This window comes from Rhinolophus sinicus, linkage group LG02 (genome assembly GCF_036562045.2).
Source record: "Rhinolophus sinicus isolate RSC01 linkage group LG02, ASM3656204v1, whole genome shotgun sequence".
Lineage (NCBI taxonomy): Eukaryota > Metazoa > Chordata > Mammalia > Chiroptera > Rhinolophidae > Rhinolophus > Rhinolophus sinicus.
In genome coordinates this window covers 88,235,597-88,261,407 of record NC_133752.1, presented here as the reverse complement: position 1 = coordinate 88,261,407, position 25,811 = coordinate 88,235,597, and the positions used below count along the sequence as shown (strand labels likewise).

Here is a 25,811-nt window from a genome sequence, read left to right as displayed (position 1 = left end):
CCTCAAGCTTGCCCCTCATGCTCACACAATGGCGCCACAGTTCCAGGCATCACATAACAATACTAGTATGAAGAAGGGCATTTCCTCCTATTCATCTCTCTTTTTTTTTTTTTTTTTTTCACAAGGACACTATTTTCCAGAAGCTCCCAGCAAAATTTGCTTGGCATCATTTAGCCAGAATGGGCTGAGCAACTAATGGAAATCAGAGATCTGTCACCTCAGGAACGTCTTGGGGTGGGGAGAATATTAACAAACGATTTTCCAGAAAGTTCGTATTTTTACCATTGGTGCCTTCTTTCCCACAATTTGACAATCTGATAATACACAAAGAATGATACCTTGGGGTTTTTCTGGGGTTTTTTTTGGAAGGGGGTATTTTATTTTTTTTATTGAGAGATAATAATACCTTGTTTTTATATTAATTTATCTGATTATTGAATATCTTTTCAAATAGTTATCGACTGCTTTGGGCTCTTCTTTTATAAAATTGCCTGATTATATCCTTTGCCCTTTCTTCATTCTTTTTCTTTTTTTTCTTTCTTATTGGCTTCTAAATGCTCTGGGTATATCAGGAAAAGTGAATGTTGTGTATTGGGATCATAGATATTGCTCATTTTCCCACTAATTTGTTATCTGTCTATTATGGTGGATTTTGCCAGACTGAATTTTTAATTTTTTGTAGCAAATTTATCAATTTTTCCTTTATGGTTTCTGGCTTCATGATCATGCTTTCAAGTCCATGCCAACCCAAAGATCAAAAAAATAAATAAATAAATAAAAAGAAAGAAAGAAAGAAAGAAAGAAAGAAAGAAAGAAAGAAAGAAAGAAAGAAAGAAAGAAATTTCACCTGTGTTTTCTTCTAATGTTTCTTCTTTTGAGTGGCTAGCTATCTGTCCCAGAAAACGTTAATTAAATAATTCATCTTCTCCCCACTAACTAGCGAATGGCATCTTCATCACATACTAATTCCCATACACGGACACAATTTGTGGGCACCAGTTTTAAAAACGAGGTATTCAACCAGTATTTACTGATTTTCTCTTTCAGCATATGGCTGAAAGTAGAAACAGAGATAAAATTAGACCCCGTGTTAGTGTTTAATCATGCTTATGTCTATTATTAGTAAAAAGTGCAGGCATGTACCAAGAGTGACTGGTTTGATTCCCAAGTTGTCCACTTATAAAGACCGTGACCTCATAGGACCTCAAGCATAACACTTAGCTTCTCTGTGCTTCAGTTTTTTCTTAAGCGAAATAGGGTAATAATAATAGTACCTATTTCATAGGATTGATGTGATAATGAAATGAGTGAATTCATGTAAAATGATTAGAGTATGACTAGCTTTGCTTACACTTAGGGGTCTGGCATCACAGTGGTGCTTAAAGGCACAGCCTCTGGAAACAGACTGCATGGCTTGGAATTCTTCTCCCAACACTCACTAGTTGGATAACTTGGGGTCAGTTAGTTAATCTTGCCCTGCCTCAGTTTTCTCATCTGTAAAATGGAGATAGTAATAATAACATCAACTTCATAGGGATGTTGTAATGTTTAAATAAATTGATGCATACAAAGTGCTTAGAGCAGTGCCTGACACTTAATAAGTAGAAAATATGTAAAAGCTATTTTTATTAGCCAAGAGGTGTAATCGCTACATTCCAGACCATTTCAGATCTTGACAATGGACTACAGAAGGATGGAGAACGATTTGGGGGTGCTCACGGGAAACTTCCATTATTGAAAAAACCCATCTGAATAGGCAGAGGAGATCATTTCCAAGAAATTCCACCTCCGGCTTCTACATTATTCTTTCTTTTGAGGTCATATTGGGGTTCCAGAGGAGACAGAAGCTAACACTGCCACCTGGTTTCATTTACACACAAACACTAACTCCACAATGATGTTTATAAAACATAACTAGACTTGGACGACCAGGTTTGCTCTCTCTTTCAATCCTGATATGACTTGGATTGAAAGAGCTTTCCAATCTAAGCTTTTTGTTTTTCAGTCTTCTTTTAACCAAAATGATCAGATAAATCAGGGACGCTTTGCATTTTGTTTTCTCCTCAATTATATCTAACTCCATCATTATCACCTTGACTGCAAGAAACATTTTTAGTGTGACCAGGGCATTTTCTCCCCTGTTCCCACCCCCTTTCTAAGCCAAGGGTAGACATTCTACATGACTGTGGCGACCTGAAACTCGGCATGTGGCCTCGGCTTGCTGCACATTGCCTTAGGATCTGTGGTTTAGCTGGTGGGTATGTGTAAGCCCACCACCCAGCATGCAGCCAGTCCGCTCTCGGAAAACCCTATAATTGCAGAGAGCTCTGCAGCTTGTTCCTTCAGCAAAGGGCTGCATGCTGACCGTGAGGAGTGCCATGATGGGGTGTCTGCAGCATTCCCGCCAGCCCATCCCCTTCTGGTCACACAAGCTGTAGAGAAAGGACCAGGAGAATCCAATCTCTACTCACCTAAAGTAGGTCCTCAGTCGACAATGAATGTCTGTATTTATCCTTTCCGTGAAACATAGTCAATTTTTTCTCTAGTTTCTACCATACTATAGAAAACGGAACATTCCAGATGTGAATAACATTTACGTTAATAAATGTTTAAAAAAAAAAAAAACTTTTACATTTCTTCTCGTTCAGACGCCTCCATTTTCTGCCAGTGTTTTATCGATCCAGATTATTAAAAAAATCTTTTAAAAATGTACCTAAGAGATAAATGGGGAAAAGATTCCAGAATGGTAAATGAAGATTTTGAAAGGGCGCATTTCAAATTGCATATCTCTAACTGCAATTTGTGCTTGGAAAAAAGCAAAGGATGTGTAAGAGCAAACTTCACATTGACTCGAAACCAATGAATTCTATGTAATAGGTGAATTTAGGATGAAAATAGCCAAAACTCCCCTAAGGGGTTGGGAAAAGAAGGACAGGCAGCCAGCATTTGGGGACAGACTGTATTTGGTAAGAGGAACCTCCCACCCTCCACGACCTCCCTCAACCAAGCTTGGATTTTTCTAATCATTTCTCTCCAGTTCTACCCATTGAAGGAATGAGAAAGTACACACATCTATGCCAGGCTCAATTTAAGACCTAGGTGAAAGTGAATGAATTGTTTCATTTGTAGGAAACTAGGTATTATTTCCTTGATCGAAACTGTTCTCTTATTTCTGGGAGAGTTTTAAGTTTTTAATGTCCATCACACAGACAAGCAAATGAAACTTGCTTCCAAGAGTTTGCTTCCAAACTAAACTTGATCCGTTTGACGCATCAAGTGAGTCAAGAGTGTAAACAAACACAGTAGATGGGAAAGGAGTCCTTTGGTCTTCAAATTGGCTGTAGCATTGACTTTTGTCTTGTTTGATTCATGTTTCACTTTTCTTAACATGTCTTGGAGCAATAATGCAAAATGGACACAGAGACTGGTGTTTATTATTCTCTTATTTGTCAACATGACATATTCTCATAAACCTAGCTTTAGGGTAATGACGGTGTAGGAAGAAGATACTATATTCAGATTGTGCTGAGGAGGAAAAATCTTCTCTCTTATTGCTTTCATTTAATTAAGAATGTTGCTGTACTTATTGGAATTTGAAAAGTAAGGTACCACTGTGTGTTCTGAGAGGCAAATAACTGAGTCTAAGATCTGTATTGAGAATATTACATGCCTTAACTTCCACTGACCTAAAACCAAAATGCCTTAATTGCAATGCTGTTTGAGGCTTCATCCCTCCGCCTGACTGAAGAAGATTCTTGCATTTTTATTGTCTGCTGCTTCTTAGATATGACAAGCCAAAAGAGATACAGAACACATAGGTCCACTCGCTAAGTCTTCAAGATTTTATGACAGAACATAATCAACTAGGCCCAGCAAGGCTAAATATTTATAACCACAGAAAACTCACTTGCTACCTAGGGACATGTGGGAAACAATGAATTTTCAAAACATCCTATAAGTAATAATTTTATTTTCCTTTGGAATTTATGAGGAGCTCTTTCCTCTCACTAGAAGAGACAAAGAAGCAGCAAAGAGCTTAGCCATGCATTTGAAATGCCTGAGTGTTTGCACTAGAATGAACCTCAGCAGATGGTGGGGCGGTCTCTGATGGACTCTGGGTTTGGATAGGGTGGCAGGTGTATGAGTGGCAGTTTAGAAAGCCAATGGCAAATTAGTGATACCACATATACAACAGGGGGGCAGGAAAGTGGTAACTGGGACTGAGACTGGTACTGGAGAAATATTGGGGGAAAAAATCTTTAAAAAACAAATTTTTTTTCAGTGTAAGAAAGGGAATGAAGTAGGTGTGTTAAAACTGAAAAGAGCAAATATCTTTAGAATGAAGGCAGGCATGATTTGCAGTCTTGTTAATCCTTCAGTTGTTATTTCAGAAGCTTTATGAGAAAGCAAACAAATCTGGTGATGATTCAGTGCCTGCTGTGTGCACCTAATTCATGGATTTTAGGTCTTGAGTACATGTGTAAGTGTGTATGTATATCTGTGTGTGTGTGTGTGTGTGTGTGTGTGTGTGTGTGTGTGTAGCTTGAACAGTGTAGGGTTGGAGGGTATGGGGAAGTCAGAGGAGATGGAATACACGCCTTGGTCTCTGTCACTGAGGGTCTCATTGTCTAGATGGAACACAAGATGAACATGGCATCTGGAAAGAACAGATCCACTAACGCATATTCATGTAAGGTAACCTGATCATCTAAGCTCCTTGAATCTTCCTTGGAAGCAAGAAATTAGAGCATGAATGTGTTAATTTGTTAACAGAAGGACAGTAGTTGGGTCCCCGAGGACCAGGACCAAATGATAATTACGTGGTTGAGGGGGTTTTCTCTGGAGTGAATCAGTGCTCTCACTTCCCATCTTCCTGGGAAGAAGCACAACTTAAAGATCCAGTAAAGTGGACTTGAGATAGGAGTGGCCGCAAACCCTCTCTCTTGTGGGATTCCAGAAGGCAGTTTTTCCTAAACCGAGACCTAGAGAAACCGGGGTCTGGAATTGGTAGGAGCCTCCCTTGTTCATCGGAGATTTTCCAGGTTCCAGGAGGGGTGCTGGCCATGTACCAGACTCTAGGGTGAGCCTACACCTGCAAAGCAATTTTACTATTTCTTTTCACTACTGTTGAATCTTCGATAAAGCCTTATTAAAAGCATTGGTCTAGTCTCAGATATAGTTTCGAAAATTAAGGCAAGGCTTGTGTCCATTCTCAGGACAGAGTTATGTAGGCAAGAAAGAGCAGCATCTGTCCTCTGTCCACAAACCAGAATTAGGGTGGCAGTGTCTGGGCCAGGAGAGGTAATCTCTCCAGGGTCACCAGCAGAGGAAGTGGCAGGGACATAGCAGTCGATGCAAGATCCAGAGCTGAGGAAACAGAACTGTTTGTTACAGAGCATACTGAAGACAGGGCCTCAGGAAGTATTCAGAAATATGAGGGGTTTTTCTGACGGAAGTGGGGTGATACCATAATAACCCGGGTATAAAAAGCAAGTGTTACCTTGCTTAGATATCTAAGGTGGTGACTCCTAGGTCATAGGGGTGAAAAATCAACAACTAAAACCAAGTACATTAGTCCACCCCTCATCCCCAGTTTTCTTTTCATGGTTTCAGTTACCCGCGGTCCACCATAGTCCAAAAACATTACATGGAAAATTCCAGAAATGGACAGTTCATAAATATTAAATTGCATGCTGTTCTGACAAGTGTGATGAACTCTCGCGCCTCCTGCTCTGTCCCACCTGGATGTAAATCATCCCTTTGTCCAGCTTATCCACACTGCGTATGTTACCCACCCGTTAGTCACTTAGTAGCCATCTCAGTCATCAGATCCACTATCATGGTATTGCTGTGCTTGTGTTCAAGTGACCCTTATAGGAGCCTAACGCTGTGTCACAATGCCTATGTCATTCGCCTTACTTCATCTCATCACATAGTAATTGTCATCTCATAGCATCACAAGAACAAAGGTGAGTACAGTACTATAAGTTATTTTGAGAGAAAGACCACCTTCATGCAACTTTTATTACAGTATATTGTCGTAATTGGTCTATTTTATTATTAGTTAGTGCTGTTAATCTCTTACTGTGCCTAATTATAAATTAAACTTGTATGTGTATAAAGGAAAACACATAGTCTGTATAGGGTAGAGTACTCCCTGTGGTTCTGGTATCCACTGGAGGTCTTGCAACGTATCTACCGTGGGTAAGGTGGGGGGGGATATTGTACTCATGTTATAGACTGCATCTGCATCCCCCCAAATTCACATGTTGAAACCTCATCCCCTACCCTCAATATGATGGTATTAGAAGGTGGGGTCTTTGGGAGGTAATTGGGATTAAATAAAGTCATGAGTGTGGAGCCCTCATGAGTGGGACTAGTGCCCTTAGAAGAGTCAGGACAGCACTGGCTTCCCCTTTCTGCTCTCTGCCATTTGAGGGTGCAAGGAGAAGGCTGCCTCTGTAACCTGGAAGAGGGCTCACCAGAACTCCGCCAGGCTGGCAGTGTGGCCTCAGACTTCCACCCTCCAGAACCGTAAGAAATAAACTGCTATTGTTTATAAGCTGCCCAATCTATAGTATTTTTATTATAGTCACCTGAAGGGACTAAGCCACTCAGGGAATGTAGAAGCAGTTACCTGAGTTGGGGGAGGATAGTGAGGTAAGGTTCATGGGAAAGGGACATTGGAAGTGGAGTTCTAGGGAAAGGAGGGACACAGAGAGGAAGAGTATCCCAGCTTCCAGCTGGGGGAAATCTGCGGGGCCAGGCTCTGCTGATAGCAAAGCCGCCCGATGTACAGAAGGTGCTTTCTGCACAGCCTTGCTCCAAGAGCCTCCCGTTTTGACCGTTGTTTACTTATGCTGGAGCAGAATTACTCACAGTGATCTTATCCTCCTTGGATGCAGCCGGCCAGCCAGGCTCTGCCATCACGGATCAGTGGTCCTGGGTCTGTGTTAATATGGCACTGTGCGGAGAGAGATGCAATTCCGCGAACTCCTTTTTCTCATAGCTATTATTAGCCTGAGAGAGAAAACAAAAATCAGAACCAAAACATGGTGTTTCTGTGGTTCTGACCCCACCATCTCTGCAGGAATCCTTCATAATGTTTCCCCATGTGGCCGGGGCATGCCCAGGAAGATGTCTAAGGTGTATGTGTCAGTTTCCAAGAGATGCTATAATAAAGCCCCACAAACTGGGTGGCTTAACCACAGAAACGCTTCTCTCACAGTTCTGGCAGTCCAAAACCAAGGTGTCGGCAGAATTGGTTCCTTCAGGATGTTGCAAGGGAGAGACCGTTCCATGCCTTTCTCCCAGCTTCTGGTGTTTACCTGCAGTCCGTGGCATTTCTCGGTTATAGGTCCATCCCTCCAATCTCCCTCCGTCATCATACAGCCTTCTCCTCTCTGTGTGTCTGTCTCTGAATCTCCTCTCTTTCTCTTACAACTTTAAAGATAAAATCCAACAACCCCTAAGGAAATTTGGGAGGAAAAAAGATTTGCTTTAGACCACTATGAATTGTGAGGAGTGGAAAGACACTGTTTGGCTGACCTCTTTCCTAATGCGCCAACAGCTGCACTGGGGGCTTCCCACCGGAGTCCCCTTTTGTTCTTAAAATTCCAGAATGCTTGCCAGCACGGTTCTCCAACTTCCTCTTCTCAACCTATTTTAAAGACTCCATCTAGTGTGAAACTGTACACTTTACCATTAATTGCTGTTTTATATTGACAATTATCTCCTCAACCCCCCCCCCCAAATTGCCCATTGTATATTTGTATTTCTAATGAGCTTCATGACTCTGTTTACCATCTTCAAACTTCTTTATTTGAAAAAGGTATGAGCGAGGTCTCAGGTACCAATTACACCAGTGCATTAAACCAGTAAATCGGGAATGCCGCACTGGGCAACGCCAACACTTCTTTCCGAGAGTGAATGGCTTCTCAGCGTCTCTCCACACAATTCTGTGGGCCCCAGGTTCTTCCTGAACACAGGACACTAGTGGCCATGGGCTTTCCGTGCATCCTGCTTTTTGAGCCACAAGTGGGGTCTCCACATTCTGCCAGTAAGAGATTTTGTTTCTGCGGGCTGACTCCCGTCACGTTTTTGAGCAGACTTTCAGAACTAGAGGTGCAGTCAGTGAATGGCAACTCCCAGGCCCAGGAGGAAAGAAACATTTTTGACTTAGTAACAACCAGGGAGAGCTCCATGTTCTTTGTAACTCTGCCATCATGTAATAAGTGGGGGAGTTTCAAGAAAAAAATCAGTCGTGCGAAAAGGGGGGATTGTGCTATTAAGAGGCCAGTGCAGTGAATAAGGCAGTCTCCAAGCTCATTGACCAGAATTTCCTCAGTGCCTGTCTCACCATCCAAATCCACACAGCCCCAGCAGTTGTGTGCTCGGGCTTGAATATCTGTGGGGACCATCCGGGTCCCTCAGCTGGCTGGGACTTTCAGCGCAGTGGCAGCCATCCTAGTAATATTGTGGGAAACTGGTTAGTTCTTCTACCTGATTCAGGGCCATTGGCTACTGCCCCACCCCCACCCCCCACAGTCCTCCTTTATTTCCCCTCCGTTTCCTTCTCCCCCATAAGAACTCTAATACCCTCACCCCTATTCTCTTGGGATCTTGCTGATTAACAGCACAGAATTAATGTCTATTGTTTCTTGAGTGACTGTGTGCTAGGCTGTGTGCTAAATGCCTTTCTATTTTTTATTAAATGGTTAAAGCAGCTCTATGAAATGGGTACTATTTTCCGCATTGGTGTGGGGAAGGAAGCTGAGACTGGACTTCAAAAGTCAGCCACAGATTCCACAGTGGGGAAGCACGATGGCACGATTTTCACTGTTCTGCATAAATCCAAAGCCTTTCTATTTCACACCACTCCCTTGCTACTCTGTGGTATTAAAACCCAAGAGTCACATTCTCCCATACTTCTTGGACTTGGAAATCCCTCAAAGGAGAAATTTATAAGATGGAAAGTACTTTTCATCCCTAAAGTTTCACATTTCATGTTACAGTCAGTTTTGTTTTCTGGATTCTTCCGTCCTAGTACAATGAGGTTCTTCTTTGAGTGTTCAGAGCACAGCTGGGAGAGAAATCAGCAGGGATATTTAAATCATCTTCCCCATCAGCTGATACTTAGCTGGGAAGCATTAAAGACTATGTAAAGATGGTTTAGAGTTCATATAAACCCCCTTGCATGTACATTTATTTACACACATTTTGTGTACAGTCTTTGAGGGTTCCCAGTCCCCTTGATGCCAAGAGCCCCCAAGATAAGAATCCCTGTAAAGACAATCAACACTGAGTCAACAAGTTTTAAAAGGAGACGCTCCAGAAGTCATCCGATGCTCAAGGTTAGGCCCAGGCCATGATTATGGTGTGACTCTAGCTTTAAGACCCTCTTCTTCCCCTTCTAGCCATTTGCAAAAGAAATACCAAATTAGTCACCGCAGGCCTGGGCTCCAGAACACAACCTGTCACTTTGTCCTGGGCGGATGGGATGCAAGCGCTGGGCCACTTTCCAGTGTGGGCTGCAGAGTTCAAGGCCTGGCCCTGTGTCTCCTGCAGACCCATGTGGCTGCCACTCCAGAAATCTCCACCAAGGCCAGTTCCTCCAGAGCACTTTGAGGGTAGCATTCCCATCAGGGGACAAGGGGAGAGCTGACCGTGCCGTGGACTACAAGCTGGTAGGTGGCCATAGGAAGGACCTGCTTGCCATACCCTGGAGCCCAGGCCTCCGTGACAGTGTCACGGTTTAGGGCCCCACTGTGAGATGCTGGTCTACTACAACCAGAGCACATCTGAATCTGTGGGCAGCCATCGCTCCTGAGGAACCAAGGAGCTGTTCTCCTCGTTTCCACCAGGCAAGGACAACAAGGAAAGCAAATCCCAAAGGATAAAGAAGTTAAAGCAATTCACACTGGCATATTTCCACCAGGAAGAATCTATTCTTTGCTTCACAAATCTATTTAATGGAATTGAAATTTTGACACCAGAGCCATCAAAATTCTGTTCCGATCAGGACGTCACTTTGCCTCTGGGGGTCATTCCACAATATCCCAGAAGTAGTGTCGGAGGTGGAAGCCTCACCACTGCGTCTGACAATTCTGAAGGAATGTGGGTAGCGTGGCCCCACGGTGTAACTCCTCAGCTTACGAAGACCTCACTCTTTGTCTTGTCCAGGAAATCTCCAGGGATCAGCCCTGATGACCATGCTTCTCAAGAGTAGCAGTGACTACTTGCTGGGAACTTTATATCTCCATGTTTGGATCAATTTGGATGTTCCTCATTAGAGCAGGCCACAAAGTCATTCCCGTAACCAGTCTTTGGGCTGCTCTGGGGCAGAGCAGGTGGGCTCCTGCATCCCTGCCCATCCAAGCATCCTAGCGGTACAAGGTCAAGGGCCTGATCCTCACCCTGAACAAACAAAGTATTTCCCCTGTATGGAGTCAGAAACCAGAAAGGCTGGAGCCAGGAGTCGGATCACCAGGAAAAGTGTAAAGCTGAAAATCACCTTCACCTTGGCATTACCAAGTATTAAATTAATCCTGCCTTTTGTTTTCTTAAAATAGGGTCAAAGTAAGCCCTTCTGACGCAACTGGTCTAGAGAAGACTGTTTCACAAATAGTTACAGAAGAGCTTTGCATGTTCCCCTGTGTCCTTTTTAGAAGATTTTAGAGCAGTCCTGCAGCATAATATAGACAAGGAAGATCGTGGCTCCTCTTATTACATTAACACGCTTTCACCTCAAGGTTGTTGTGTAGAGAAAGGTGTCACAGTGCCTGGTGACTGCAGTCCCTTTAGAGCCACAGTGATTATGACGTTTGATCATATCTTAAGCAAATATTTGAATTATTTTAACAAATGTGTGGAGGAAAGTGAATCAGAATGTGTGTGTATGACAGAATACATCAGAGCTAATGATAACAAAGATTGATTGCATTTGGTTAGTAAACTTGAAAGTACATTTCAGTGATTCAATCTACTGAAACAGCATTTATTTATATTTGTGCCCTAAATATTTCATAATAAATTTCTTTAAAGTATATCAGTCACTATAGAACAGGGAAAGCTCTGATCAGTATATAATAGAGGTGCTAACCATTAAAAGAGGGAAGACCCACCCCTGGCTGAACCAAGACACTTCAGAAAGACAGCGGCATTTGAACATTTCAAAGAATGTCACAAGAAAGGCTTTTTGGAAAACGTCATAAAGAAACCAAGTTAGCCTTCCTTAGAAAACAACTCTGAAGAATTTTAAGGACTGAAAGAACTCTGTTTTATGTGGAGAAAGCAGAAGTGTTCTTATTGCCCAATTTCAGCCTGACAACTCAAAAACAAAATAAAACAGAAGAGTGGAGTATAACTCCACACGCGTGTATTCCATGACTCTTTCAAAGTATTGCAAGTTGCTGTTCTCAGAGCTTCATTATGATAAAATAAGTCATTTTGCTTTCTCACAAGGGAGTCATCTAATTCCTTTAATTAAGAGGAAGTACAACAGTTATTCCACTCTGAAGGCCTGGCACGTGCTACCTCACAGCCCGGAGAAATGTATTTACACAGTCTTGTTGGTAAGACACCTTGCTATTCCGTCTCCACACACCCTGCATATTTCTGTTTCCGCCACCTTCCCATCAACACCTCATTAAATGGAACACCTGCTTGAGTGAACACTGAGCCACTGTGTCCAACATAGAGCTGAACACTGTCTCCTTCTGACCTCAGTTCCTGTGAAGAATGCATTTGCAGGGTGGTCAAGGAGACGCCTGAGCTAATCTGTGGTGTCTGAGGAGTCCACAGTTCCGGTAATAGGGATGGGAGTCAGAGTACTGCACCTGGAGATAGGATGTCTGGATTTGGGTCACCGGCTCCAAGCTGACCTTCCAAGTCCCCGAGGCCTGTTCCCTCATCTCCAAAATGCAGTTCATCTCAGATGAATTTTGTACTTCTCCCAACTTTCAGAATTGCATCACTCTGTTTTTAGCTCGAACATTCACTTCAACTAAATTCCTTTAATGCCATTATTGAATCTCTCCATTACACAATGGAGATGCTATTAAGATGATCTTGTAAATGAATACCAGGCATTTTCCAGTAAGCCCCACCACCACACACACTTTCTAACCAACTTTGCTTCCTCACAAGAACTCTCTCTGTTTCGTTCAACAGACGAATGACTTTCCCTCAGTGACAAGGAACAAGTGATTGTTCACAAAACTGGATGGCTAGACACACACAAGCCCAGTGTGGTGGTTATGTCACCGATTCAGAGTCAGAGGGTGGGGCTCATATTCAGGCTCCACCATTGAACTGGTTGTGTAACCCTAAGTGACTTAACTTCTCTGTTTCTGAGTTTCTCCAGCTGTAAAATGTGGAGGGTAAAAATAATGACCACCTCATGGGGCTATTGTGAGGATTAAATAAGTTCATATTTGTAAGGCACTGAAGATCATGCCTGATACAGAGTAAAGACTAGATGGGTGATGGATAGATAGGTAGGTAGGTAGGTAGATAGATAGATAGATAGATAGATAGATAGATAGATAGATAGATAGATAGACAGACACTAAGCAAACGAGCAATCAATAAGATCTTACTTAGACATTAGAAATGCACTTTCTTAGATGTAAAAGATCTGCCTCACCTATAGAATATATAACATCTAACCCATTATGAGCAAAATGGATATTATTAAACAGCAGTACCAGTAAATGGTCTAAGAACAGGTCATAAAAGTAGCCTTCTAACAATTCACAAATCTAAGCATTTCAGCCACAGGATTAATAGCTTGGTATTTGCAGTACATGACAAAGATCCCTACAACCTCAATGAACATTCAACAAAAAGCAAGCTCAGTAAATATTTAATATGTATAATTAAGTTAAATTAATTAATTTAATGATTTAGTTTGTTGGCTGCTGTTCTGTAATGATTTTTTTTATGTGTCCGAGAATGTAAAGGTGGTCCCTTTCAAACATGCTCAAGAAATGGTGTCCTGAAAGTCACCATTATTATTGTTTTGTCCAAACACAGCCAGTGACCTTGAGAATAAGTGGAAACAGAAAACAGATATTAGCAACAGAATAAAATAGAGGCCCGCCATAAATTTAGGGAGGCAGTAGGATCAGCCTTACTGATAAAAGTCATTAGTAACAAGTCTTTGCTCAACAAAGTCTCAGGGGGATCTGCGGCCCTACTTAAGGTGGTGACACTGTCATGTATCTTGGCACACAGTGGAAATTCTAAGTACCTTTCTTGCCTACACTGCTGATTCTTTTTAAGGTTAGCGTCTGAGTTTGGTAGCTTTGAAACTGAGTGGCTGATGGTCGTGAGCGGGATGTGGCTGTCCAAGTAGTCTCACACTCGTCTGTGTCTTTCCACAATGTCAGACTTTATTAGGACAAAGCCACAGATCTAGTCCTACTGACTCAGTTTCCCACGGGCATTAACCAAGTCTCTGGCCAGAGGACAGTCTCCAATAGTCGAGGTAGAGCCATTTCACAAAAGAGGGTCACACAGGTTTGCAAGCGTTAGGGTTAGTCTGGCAAGGCGAACAGACTCGTACAGAAGATGGATGGGACAGAGTTCGGTGTTCAGCAAGAGTCCCTTTTGTACTGGGGTGTGTAGTGTCGGGTGTCAGGCCGGGCTGGTGAGATGGGTAGGAGGCAAGGCTTCAAGCGCTCCATCTGAGATGAGTGCTAATGTGGCCATCAGCTTGTCAGTTGAGGTTTGAGCGATGAGCTGTCAGAGAGCTCTGATTTTATGCTCAAGGCTGGGTGCAGTGCCCCCATCTGCAGTCCGATAAAGCTATTCAGATGGTCCCACTCCACCCTGTGTCTGGAATTACCTGGTTAGGGCGGTCACTGGGTACACCATTCACGTGACACTCTGGCATGACTGTCACTTGGTAACTGACATAGCTATCAGAATTATCAATGTCCGTTTTGTGTTCATAATTAATGCTCTACACACTGACAAATGTTATCAATTTTATACAGTCTACATCTGATTAGGTTTCATGGTCCAAAGTCGTTCGAGATTCACCCTTCTCATTGCTTTGGTGTCTTTTCCTAAGGCCAAAGGGAAATTTTACAAAGGTGAATATTTGGATGAATTACCCTTTGTTCTTGCTTAGTGTAGTTTAATTTCCATTCATCCTAGCAGGTGTTTTTTGGGGCATGTAATACAGAGATGCAAAAGGGAACCATTAATAAAGATTCTTTTAAATTGCCTGTAAATGTGGCCCACCATGGGTAGAGGGATCTCACATCTCGTTGCTCATCATTAGTTTATGCCCATTATTAGAATGTTTATGGGACACGGCTGGACCCATTTGGATCAATGAAGCCTTGGTTTAAAAAAGGGAATTAATATTAGGGAACTTTATGAACCAGTATTTTCACTTATTGAAGGAGATTATAAACTGAAATAAAAATGAGATGCCATTTTCACTCATCTCTCTGCCCCAAATTCAAAAGTTGGCTGTCATACCACGTGGCTGATTGCAAGGCGCTCTCTTATATTGTGGGGGTGTAAATTGGTACAACCACTATGAAGGGTAAAATTTGCAGTATCTATTTATTTTTAATGTGCATGACTTTTGAGACAACAATTCTACTTCTAGAAGTTGACCTTATAAATATTTGGGCAAAATATGCAAAATACATTTTCGTATTAGCAACACATTCAAATACCCATCGATAGGGGATAGATTAAAAGAAATATTTCAGACAATGATGTACTATTTGCAGTTGTAAATATGTTACCATTTGTGACATGTATTACATATACATTTTATATATGTAATATATATTCAGGCATAAAATTTTACCATTTGTATGTGAGATACATATCACACAAATGGCAATATTTGATGCCTGAGTGTATATATGTGTATATATATATATATATATATATATATATATATATATATATGTAACATATTTACAATTTATTGTCTGGAATATTTCATTTAATGATGATATATATGTATTTACATACATAGATAGCTTCTCATTTCAGACTAGCTCTAAATGCTTTACCTAGCGTTATCGCATTCATTCTGAAGACAACCCTGCCAGGCATGGAAATCCTTAAATTTTGTGTAACTTTTACAGATGAGAAAGAGTCATCAAAAACCTGCATAAGATGTGAAAGAACGTGGCAAGGCTCTGTGCTTCCACAACCTGCAATGAGCTCTAGAAAGCACAGTGCCCCAGAACATGCAGGTGGTAGGGCTGAGGTTGGTATTCTGGCACATTCCTGGGGTGCCCTGCTGGTGCCAAGCTCGGAATCTCTACAAATCCCTTTTACTCCCAACAGTAGAACCGGTGACAGGTGGCAAACTTGAGAGGTCAGGCGAGTTATTTTGTATTTCTCTCCATCATCTGCCCAGAGCACTCTGCGTATGCCTGACACCAATTTCACTGCCTGTGAGTTTTGAAAGTCTTGAAATTCATCCTTATGAACAGGCAGGGCATGAGGGTGTGAGAGGCAGGGCTGGAGTGGGATGGGTGGGACAGATGTGGAGTAATAGAACCTTTGTACTTGTCAGAGAGGCTGTCCAAATCGAGAATGCACTGTGAGTGGGGAAGACAAGGTTGGTTGTGTAAGCCGTCTGACACAAACATGGAGAGAATAGGGCAGACACTGATGGCATGGTCTGCTGATACCACTTCCCTGATCCATGGTTGTGCCAGCCTGCGGGGGGCCCTATAGAGGCAGGCTTTTAAATTAATGTCTGTCCTGCAAGAGGCAGCTAGATCAGACAGGCAAGCTTCTGTAATGATAGGCCCAGACAGGCAGCAGTCTGTAGGGCCATCAAAAGAGCCTGTTTTACTTAAACAAACATAATGCCTTTAAAAAAACTCATCTCTCTTTTTAGTTTTAGGGTAAGGCAGAAGCTTGACAGACAAATACATCAATAGGACATTAATATCAGTCTCTTATACACGTATTGTTGGGGCATGGGGGTTGGCACTATAAACTGGGTATAAGGGACATAATTGAGTGATCAGAATAAAAGCCAGTGATTTTGCTTTAAAAAAAAAATCTCAGCAATCATTTAATCCTTGTTTCAAATTGCTGCTTAGATTCACCAATTGAGGCACGAAAATGGTTAACTAGGTTATCTTCATGACCAATTCTGATCAACTCGATGGTAGTCTGATCCACTGCTTTGTACCTGACCTTCAGATAAATGGTTTTGCTGAGTAGAAAATCACTGCACCAGGACAGACAAAGAAACTATCCGAGAAAAACGTTTTTTGCATATTCAATTGCCTACTGCCTTGGGTTTGCACACCACTGTACTTCATAGAGAAAGTTTGGTATGAATGGAACTCTGGTGTAATTGAACCATGGACCTTACCTGTGCCAAGTACTCATACTTTTGTAATATAATATAATATAGTACCGGGTCTTCTATATTAATTTTGCTCCAAAAGACGCATTAGAGTTGATTGTCTGGCTAGGTCTTATTTTCGGGGAAACATGGTAGTTCTCTCTAGAAGGATGGTTTGCCCCCAGTTTCCTTAGGGAGGGCTGAGGGGTGACTGGCTTCTTGTCCATACAGAGAATTCAGCCAATGCCCTCCACCCTCCAAAGATTTTCCTTTTATCTGAGTCCCATCACCAAAATGTTGAGCCTGTTGGAGGAGATTTTTCATAGACGTAGGAGAGGGAGATGGTCGCCTGAGAGTCAAACAGAAAGAAACTCAACATGTAAAAACATAACCATACATGTTATTATTTAAATGTGCAGAATGAATTCTACTGTTTGCCTACCGTAGCAGGCATGTCGTTGATTAATTGTTCTCCACTGGCGAGCCCCGGTGCTGTGAGTCAGATCCTTGTCTGGTGGTCACTAAGCTTTGATCAATGGGTCAAGTGTATTTTTTTCCAACTGTGATGTATGCCATCAAAGTGATGTCTGTGGGGTGGTATAAGGATCTTGTGCTGCCGATATTGAGTCCTTGGCTGCCACCTCCTCAAACCAAGTGGTCTCTGGGCTCAGGCCGCTAGGATCCATCATGGCCCCCAGCCATGCACCTGTCACTGTTGCTGCAAACCCCTTCCTCAGGGGGTGTGTTCCGTACCTCACTCATTCTTGATCATGGCCTTCCCTGTGGGGTGGGAGGAATGTTCTCCTTTCCTCTATTTTCAGTGAGCTCTCCCTTATCTCCCAAGTCCCGGAGTAAGTGCCGCCAATAAGGAAATATACTCTTCTTTTATATATTCAAAAAAAGATAGTACAGTAGTCCCCCTTTATCTGCAGTTTCACTTTCCGTGGTTTCAGTTACCCGGGGTCACCAATGGTCCAAAAACATTAAATGGAAACATCCAGAAATACACAATTCATAAGTTTTCAACTGTGTGCCATTCTGAGAGGCATGATGAAATCTCTCGCCATCTGGCTTCATCCCACCCAGGACGTGAATCATCCCTTTGTCCAGCGTCTCCACACTATGGACATTCCCCACTCATTAGTCACTTAGTAACCATCTAGGTTATCAGATTGACTGTCAAGGTATCACGGTACCTGTGTTCAAGTTATCCTGATTTTACTTAATAATGGCCCCAAAGCCAGTCACATAACTTTTATTACAGTATATTGTTATAATTGTTCTGTTTTACTATTAGTTATTGCCATTCATTCACTGGAGGTCTTGAAACGTACCCCCTGTGGATAAGGAGGGATACTGTATAAAATTACAGCACATCTTGCCATCTCTTATCCAGATTGTGAGGTCTTGAAGAAGGAGCGAGGTGTCAATCTTCTTAGCAGAACTAATACTCGTCCTAGTATTTATCCGAGTTGCTGAATAAATACTTGTCGAAAGGACGCATGAATAAATGAACGAATATATGTTCAGATTTCATATAATCATCAACAAAATTTCTCATAGTTACCAAAAATATATATCAATTAGACAGAATGTAGTTACTAAAAAAACTTCTGCGTTCAATCTTCCCAAGTCATCTTTTGTCGTATTCTCATATACCAACCAATAAGCACTGACAGCAGTGAGTTTGCCTTTTAATAATGTATCTTCAGCCACTTCCTTGCCTTCCGACTGGTGTGGTCCTCCTGCTTCTAGGGAACCAACTTACCCCACGTGACTCCTATCATCCTCTGACACCATCGTGAATGTGTCTTATGAATGACATCCATAACCCACCACCGATTTCCTCATTAGCTCTTCATGCTAATTCCCTTCTGGTCAATTTCTCCCTTTTGGAAATGGTGAAAGTGATTCCGTTCCCAAAAGTAAGATGTTCTTAATACGGCCTCCTCAGATGCCTAGCTGAAGGATGCCAACCACTGACATTGCCCAAAGGATGTAGTTTCTTGTTCTTGAAGTTTTATGTTTATATTCTCGGACAAGCTATTGTTATGGACTGTCCTTAAAGCCTGAGAAATTGTCTTAGAATATAGCCATGTAAAGCCATTACTGGGACTGGAAAACTGACTGCCTTAAATGAAAAATATTAACTGTTCTCTATTGGCTAATCCCGGGTCCATCCCAGGAAAAGGATTAATGAAATTGACAAGTATATCTTTTATGGCATTCCAGCTATTTGAAATGTTTTGTCCAAATGTAATTCACAAGGAAAGAGGCTGGAGAAAACCTGATTTTGAAAGCCCTCCTGAGGTTTCTGGGAGACCAGAACGATATTGCATCTATTTAACACCTTTCTTCCCCAATAGTCTCCCAGTTATATGTCTGATGGTTCAGCCATCACTCTCTTACCTGGTGAGAGGAGGTGTCTGGCTTTTTGAGTACCTTCAGGACAGCTATAGTTTTAACAGAAGATGGCAACTACATAGCGATAGCTAATGGAGTCTTTGTTGCTGACAGCGCTTGCTCTGGTCATTGCATGAAATGCAGACATGGCAAATGCATTAGCTGATAGGAAGATCTGTGAATATGAGTTCACTCATCAGTGAAATATATTTTCTATACGTTGTTAGCTATTGGAGCCATTCATCACAGCATTGTCCCCCGCCCCCGGTGCCTTTGCCTAACAAGAAATGCCTGTCGCGAAGCCCACTCCAGTTCTTCTATTAGAGGAACAAAAAACAGAATCCAAACCATAACTCAAAGAACATTTATGTACAATTTATGACCGACTGTCAAGCCAAACTACTCGGACAGACTCCAAATCTGCTTTAGAAATAATACGATGCTTTTTGTCCATTTTTTCCTTTGTCCTTTACTTTATGGCTGCTTCGTTTGAATGTTAAATGCTAGATTAAGTGGGTCTGTCTCTCCTTTGGGAAAATGAAAATTCACAGGAAGATATTAAATTGGAGCGTTTCATCTGCTCCCACTTTAGAGAGCTCTGACAAGAAGAGGGGAAGTTTTATTACAGAGCAGAGACGTATTATATTTATAGTTCCTTCTTAAGTTCATGTGGGCTACCGTCTTCTTTGTCATCAATATTGACTACTGAATGGTCCCATCCTATTTGGAATCAGATACTGGAGTTTGCATGGGTCGTGCAGCTTGGAAATTGTAGACCAAGACTGTTTTTTTATAGGACAGCAAGAATGGCCACCACAAGCTTGACAGGCATTCCTGAGAGATTTTCTCAGCCCTGAAAAATTGTCCACAACAGTGGTCTTTCTTAGCATATAGGATTTTAGCCTTGAAAGAGAAAGGAATTCTGACACATGCTACAACATGGATGAACCTTGAAAACATTAAGTGAAATATCCAGACACAAAAGGACAAATACTGTATGATTTCACTTACGTGAGGTACCAAGAGCAGTCACATCCATAGAGACGGACAGTAAAATGTTGGTTACGGGGGTTGGAAAGCAGAGAGTATTGGAGAGTTATTGTTTAATGGGTACAGAACTTCAGTTTTACAAGATGAAAAAGAGTCCTGGAGATTGGTGGTACAATGATGTGAGTGTATTTAACACTACTGAACTTTACACTTGAACACAGTGAAGATAGTAAATTTCATGTTATGTGCGTTTTACCAGAATTCAAATTTTTTTTTAAGTAAAAAAAAGAAGCAAGATTTGGAGGCAGCAAAAAAGAAATGACATTTGCAAGATTTAGCGGATATTCTTTAACTGGCAGAAGCTTGAGGAGTTGACACAAGAGATTAAATTTTTTCCTTGATGTTTATCTACTCTTGCAGAGGAGGGGGTGGGGAGGACAGAGGACGGGGGAGAGTGTAAGGGATCTAATAATATTCCAAGGAAAAATGTAGTGCCCCCACGACTTTCGTTTCCTTGTTTTTCACAAGACTATGTGCTTTTCTGTCATCGCATACAGCACAAGGTCTGATGCGTGTTTTACAAAGAACTATTGATGGTGTGTCTGTGTGAATTGCCCTAGCCTTGGTCACAGCCAACTTTTGTGGGACCCACTGCCCCCGTTCTACAATACACTCCAGTGTGCTGGGCCATTTATGAAAGGTCAGAAATGAACTGAGAAATGGCTAGAGTCAAAAACATGTGGCCCTATAAATATCAGAGTCAGACGGTTGCTTTATTCCGTTTTTTCCCACTCTGCCTTTCCCCCCCATCTCACTGTCTCTCTCTTTCACCCACTGTTGAGTTTCCTTGTTTTTCGCCCAGCACCTCAGACTGTGAAGTTATAAAGAGCAGGCAGTGGCCCGAGTCTTCACCTGGTGACATCGCGCTGTGCCCAGACTGGTCCCGCAGCACCATTCGTATAGCTTTTTTTTTTTTAAAGTCCTTTAAGATTTCTGGCTACAAAGCTCCGGCAATACAGTCTGCGATGTTCTGTTTTGTTTCAAGGGTTTCCACGTCCCATTAGTGACAATTCTGCCTTGCAACTAAATTTGACGCCTGCCGTGTTTTCTGAGTTGAGGGTTTGCAGGTTTGGGCTGTCAGTCTAAGAGCCAATCAGAACGCGCATGATGACTTTAGCTGCCAAACTGGAAGACTTTGAAGTGACGCTGGAACACCTGCTCATGGACGTGTTTGTAAGTAAAGGCTTTTGCTTATTCCATGCACAAGGGGTCCTCCTCTTCAGCCACTTCCTTGCCTTCAGCCACTTCCTTGCCTTGTCACCCCCACAGTCCTTGAGGCTGTCCCCATTACTGAATCTGATTCTATCCCACAATTGTCCAGTTCTCACACAGCATCCTTACTTCTTAATCATGTGCCTTGGAGGGAGAAAACTATAAAATCGCTAAATGCCTGAGTGGGGCGGGATGGTCTGTACAGATTGCACAGCAGAGAAGTGGCTTTTTAAATCAAGTAACTTCCAGGGGTCTGAAAAATGGGGTGAACATAAAACAGTTGCCAGAAGAGGAAAAAAGCAGCTTCAGTACGCATTCTCTGGGAGAATCAGATTTGTGAAGTGAAGCGATCGTTCCAGAAAAAAAAGGGGGAGGGAGGGCTGAAAAGAGTGTGTTTTTCAGATGGAGAGTGTTGAGGGCAGGATAGAGTGAGAACTTCACTCTCCACAGAGCCCCAGCGCCTGGACTCCTGCCATTTCTGTAGATATTAGGTTACCAAGACTTCCAAAGGAATTGATTTTATGGGATGAGACTGTTTGACTGACTCATTTTTAAAGAAAAACCAGCTGACAAGGACATTTCTGTTCCTGTGATGATTTTAGAAACCCCATCTTTGAAAACCCTTGGTATTCATAGCAACTAAAACGTCGCTTCTCCCCCAAACCAACCACAATCATTCTTCATCTTTTCTCAGGGTTTTTTGTTGGTGACGGGTCTGTCCATTTTGTATTATTGATGGGGTTTGGGGAACTACAGACTGTGTGAAACATGCAGGTGGTAACACAGCTGAAAGGTGTTCTCCTTCCAAGAACAACACTGGCGCTGCCCTGGGAAAGGCAGCTGTGGTACAAGCCAGTCTGCCTCTCGAATCTGGAAAAGACTGTGGCGGGTGGGCTCGTGCACCATACATCACGGAGTCCCTTTCAGGAACCTTTCAGGAAATGGTGTGTTTTGGCAGACGGCAGAGTCTGGGCTTTCTTTTTTCTCTTCATTAATTTATAATTTGTCTTCAAATTGAGGCACCATTCTACTGGCAGGATTCCTAGAGGGAATTAGCCTTTCCAGGGCTGGGTACGGGGTCTCAGTGACTTGCATTCATTTGACCATAGGGTCGGGAGTTATGCCTTAAAGAAGAATGTGTCAGGAATGTGGAGCATGCTCTGGATTTCCAGTGATGGGAGATTCATGGCCAGCAGTGTCCTTACTTTATCTGTAGTACAAATAGAGATTGAGCAGCAGGATTGGGGAGTTTCTCTACCAGCTGATGTCCTCTGCCCAGCACCTCCACTTTCACGGTGAGAGTGTGGTAGGGTCGCTTGTGGGGGCAGTCTGTGGCATACCAAAGGGCTGCTGTGAGTTTGGTCATCTCTGGGGGAAAATTAATGAGAGAGTGGTTTAATTAAATACCACAAAGTCATTAATGTATTCCCCTTCTCTCCTTAACTGCCTCCACCCCCAGGCTGTTTCCCCAATACTTACGCCACCAGGATCTTGTTTGGAAGCTCCCAGGTACACTCCCTCTTGGAAGGGAATGCAGTCATACACACCATCCTTTTCTGTAAATACAACCCATAATGTCATGGCCCCTGTTGAGGTCCTGGCTACCTCTCATTTGGACTAACCATCTAAATGTTCTCCTGCATTAAGTATCTCTCCTCCAATCCACCCTACCCTTATTATCTCCAGAGCAAGTGCCCCACACTCTATTTTTCTAATTAATAAAAAATAATTGTACAGACTAGTTTTAGGTTCACAGCGAAACTGAGCTAAAAGTTCAGAGATTTCTTATACAGCCCCCGTCCTCTCCTACATACACCCTACCTCACTATGGACGTCCTGAACAAGAGTTGTTACAATCGATGGACGTACAGTGATTGACACATCATTACTCAAATCATTGGTTTACATTAGGGTTCACTCTTGGTATTGTTCACTCTCTGGGTTTTGACAAATGTATAATGACATGTATCCATCATTATAATATCATACAGAGTTGTTTCACTGCCCTAAAAACCCTCTGTGCTCCAGCTATTCATTCCCCCCTTCCCTCTAACACTTAGCAATTATTGTTTTTCTTACTGTCTCCATAGTTTTGCCTTTTCCAGAATGTCAGAATCATATAGTACATAGCCTATTCAGATTGGCTTCTGTCACTTAGCAATACGCAGTTAAGTTTCTACTACGTCTTTTCATGGCTTGCTAGCTCATTTCTTTTTAGCACTGAATAGTGTTCCATTGTCTGGATGGACCACGTTTATTTATCCATTCATCCTCTGAAGGACATGAGTGAATAAAGATGCTATAAACATCTGTGGGCAGGTTTTGTGTGGACAAAGTTTCAATTCATTTGGGTAAACACAAATGAGCTCCATTGCTAGATCGTGTGGTAAAAGTATGTTTAATTTTGCAAGAAACTGCCAAACAGTCTCCCAAAGTAGTGGTGCCATTTTGCATCCCCAGCAGCAGTGAGTGAGAGTTCTGTTGTTCCACATCCTTGCCAGCATTTGGTGTTGTCTCTGTTTTGTATTTGTGCCATTCTAATAGGTGGTATCTCATTGGTAGTATCTTCAATAGGTAGTGGTATCTCATTGTTGTCTTAATCTGCAGTTCCTAATGATACCTCATGTGGACCATCTTTCCATATGCTTCTTTGCCATCTGTATACATATCTTCTTTGATGAGGTGTTTCTTCATGTCTTTTGTCCACTTTTTAAATCTGGTTGTTTGTTTTCTTATTGCTGAGTTTCAAGAGTTCATTGTATATTTTGGATACCCGTTGCTTGTCAGATATGTCTTTTACAAATATTTTCTCCTGGTCCATGGCTTGTCTTCTCATTCTCTTGACAGTGTCTTTTGCAGAGCAGACATTTTTCATTTTAACGAAATTTAGCTTATCAGTTATTACTTTCATGGATCATGCCTTGGTGTTATATCTAAGAAGGCAGGAACATATCCAAGATCGTCTACATTTTCTCCTATGTTATCTTCTATCTTTTGAGTTAATTTTTGGGAAAGAGATGAGGTCTGTGCCTCGGTTCAGTTTTTCTGTATGTGGATGTCCAGTTATTCCAGCACCATTTGGTGAAAAGACTATCTTTGCTCTATTATACGACACTTGCTCCATTGCCAAACCAGTTGACTATATTTATGTGGGTTTCTCTGTTCCATTAATCTATCTATTTTTGCACCAACACTACACTGTCTTCATTGGTGTAGCTTTATGGTAAGTCTTGAAGTCAGGTAGTGTCAGTTCTCTGAATTTGTTCTTTTTCTTTGATATTGAGGTGACTAATCTGGGTCTTTTGTCTCCTATATAAATTTCAGAATCAGTTTGTTGATACCCACAAAATAACTTGCTGGGATTTTTATTGGGGTCGTGTGGAATCTGTAGATAAAGTTAGGAACAACTGACATTTTGAGACTATTGAGTCTTCCTTTCATAAACATGGAATATGTGTCCATTTATTTAGTTCTTCTTTGATGTCTTTCATTAGAGTCTTTTCATTTTCCTCCTTAAGGTCTTATATTTTGTTAAAATTATACCTAAATATTTTATTTAGGGGTGCTAATGTAAATGGTAATGTACCTTTATTTTCAAATTCCACCTGTTCGTTGCTGGTATAGAGGAAAGCAATTGACCTTTATATACTAAGCTTGTATCCTATAACCTGGCTATAATAGCTTACTAGTTCCTAGAGTACATTTTTCAATTCTTTCAAATTTTCTACATGGGCAATCATGTCATCTGTAAACAATGACAGTTTTATTTTTTCCCCAATCTGTATAGCTTTTATTTCCTTTTCTTGTCTTATTGCATTACCTAGGACTTCCAATACAACGCTGAAAAACAGTGGTAAGAGGGACATCTTTGCCTTATTCCTGATCTTAGTTGGACAGCTTCACGTTTCTCACCTTTAAGTATGATGTTAGCTGTAGTTTTTCTGTAGATATTGTTTATCAAACTGAGGAAATTCCCCTCTATTCCTAGTTAATGAGGGTATTTTTATTTGTTTGTTTGTTTGTTTGTTTTTTTCTTTCATGAATGGACGCTGGAGTTTGTCAAATGCTTTCTCTGCATCAATTTCTCTGGTAAAATATTTCCTCCTGAGGGTAGATCTTGTTAAGAACAGATGCTCGGATGTACCTACATGTACACATCCCTAAAGAATATTGAGAGTGAGCTTAAAAGTTGCACGGACTTGGGTCTCAATCCCAGCTCAGCACCCTTCCTGGGCGTGTGACTGTTGGCAAGAGTTTAATCTTTTTCAGCTTTGATTTCCTCATCAATACACTGTAGTTAATACTACACAGTTTACAGGAGTACAGTGAAGATTTAAGGGAGGTAATTTAGAGCCAGTGCCTAGGGCCGTGCCTGGTGCAAAGGGGGAACTTGGTGAGTTAGCCCTCTGCCGCCCTTTGCCTTCCCCTAGAAAAGGAATCTGTTTTAAGTCTCTAACTACAAAAAGTTATTACCCATTCCTTTGCTCCTAAAGCTCTGTCGCACTGTTACCACCTAACCTTGAATTATCAGGGGTTTTGATTCTCTCAAAGCACAGCATTTTCTCCCTACTTCAACTGCAGCTGTGGCTGTTTGTCCTGCCTACTACCAAAACTGCAGCAGGCGCCTGGTCCTGACGTCTGTAGCCAACAGGGCAATGGAGCCCTGGGGGACAGGTCTGTGCTTGGCTTCCTCTGCTCTCCAGCTGGGCTTCTGTGGTGCAGCCTCTGAGCAATGTGGCTTTTAGATGCATTTCCAGAGCCACCTCCTAGGAAAGAGTCAGGGAGAGTGTCTGACGTCCCA

At 42.0% G+C, this 25,811-nt stretch overlaps 1 protein-coding gene across 5 annotated transcripts in view; it reads left to right on the top strand.

Moving 5' to 3' along the window:
• FRMD4A (FERM domain containing 4A) overlaps positions 1-25,811 on the top strand; it is a 565,649-nt gene that overhangs the window by 221,097 nt on the left and 318,741 nt on the right. Inside the window, exon 1 of one of the 5 annotated variants that reach the window (XM_074324780.1) lies at positions 20,888-20,971. The exons of the other annotated variants lie outside the window; for them this stretch is intronic. Within the exon in view, the coding sequence (XP_074180881.1) occupies positions 20,903-20,971 (69 nt within the window). The 5' untranslated portion in view covers positions 20,888-20,902. Of the gene's footprint in view, positions 1-20,887; positions 20,972-25,811 lie in introns of those variants that run through there. 5 annotated transcript variants of the gene reach the window in all.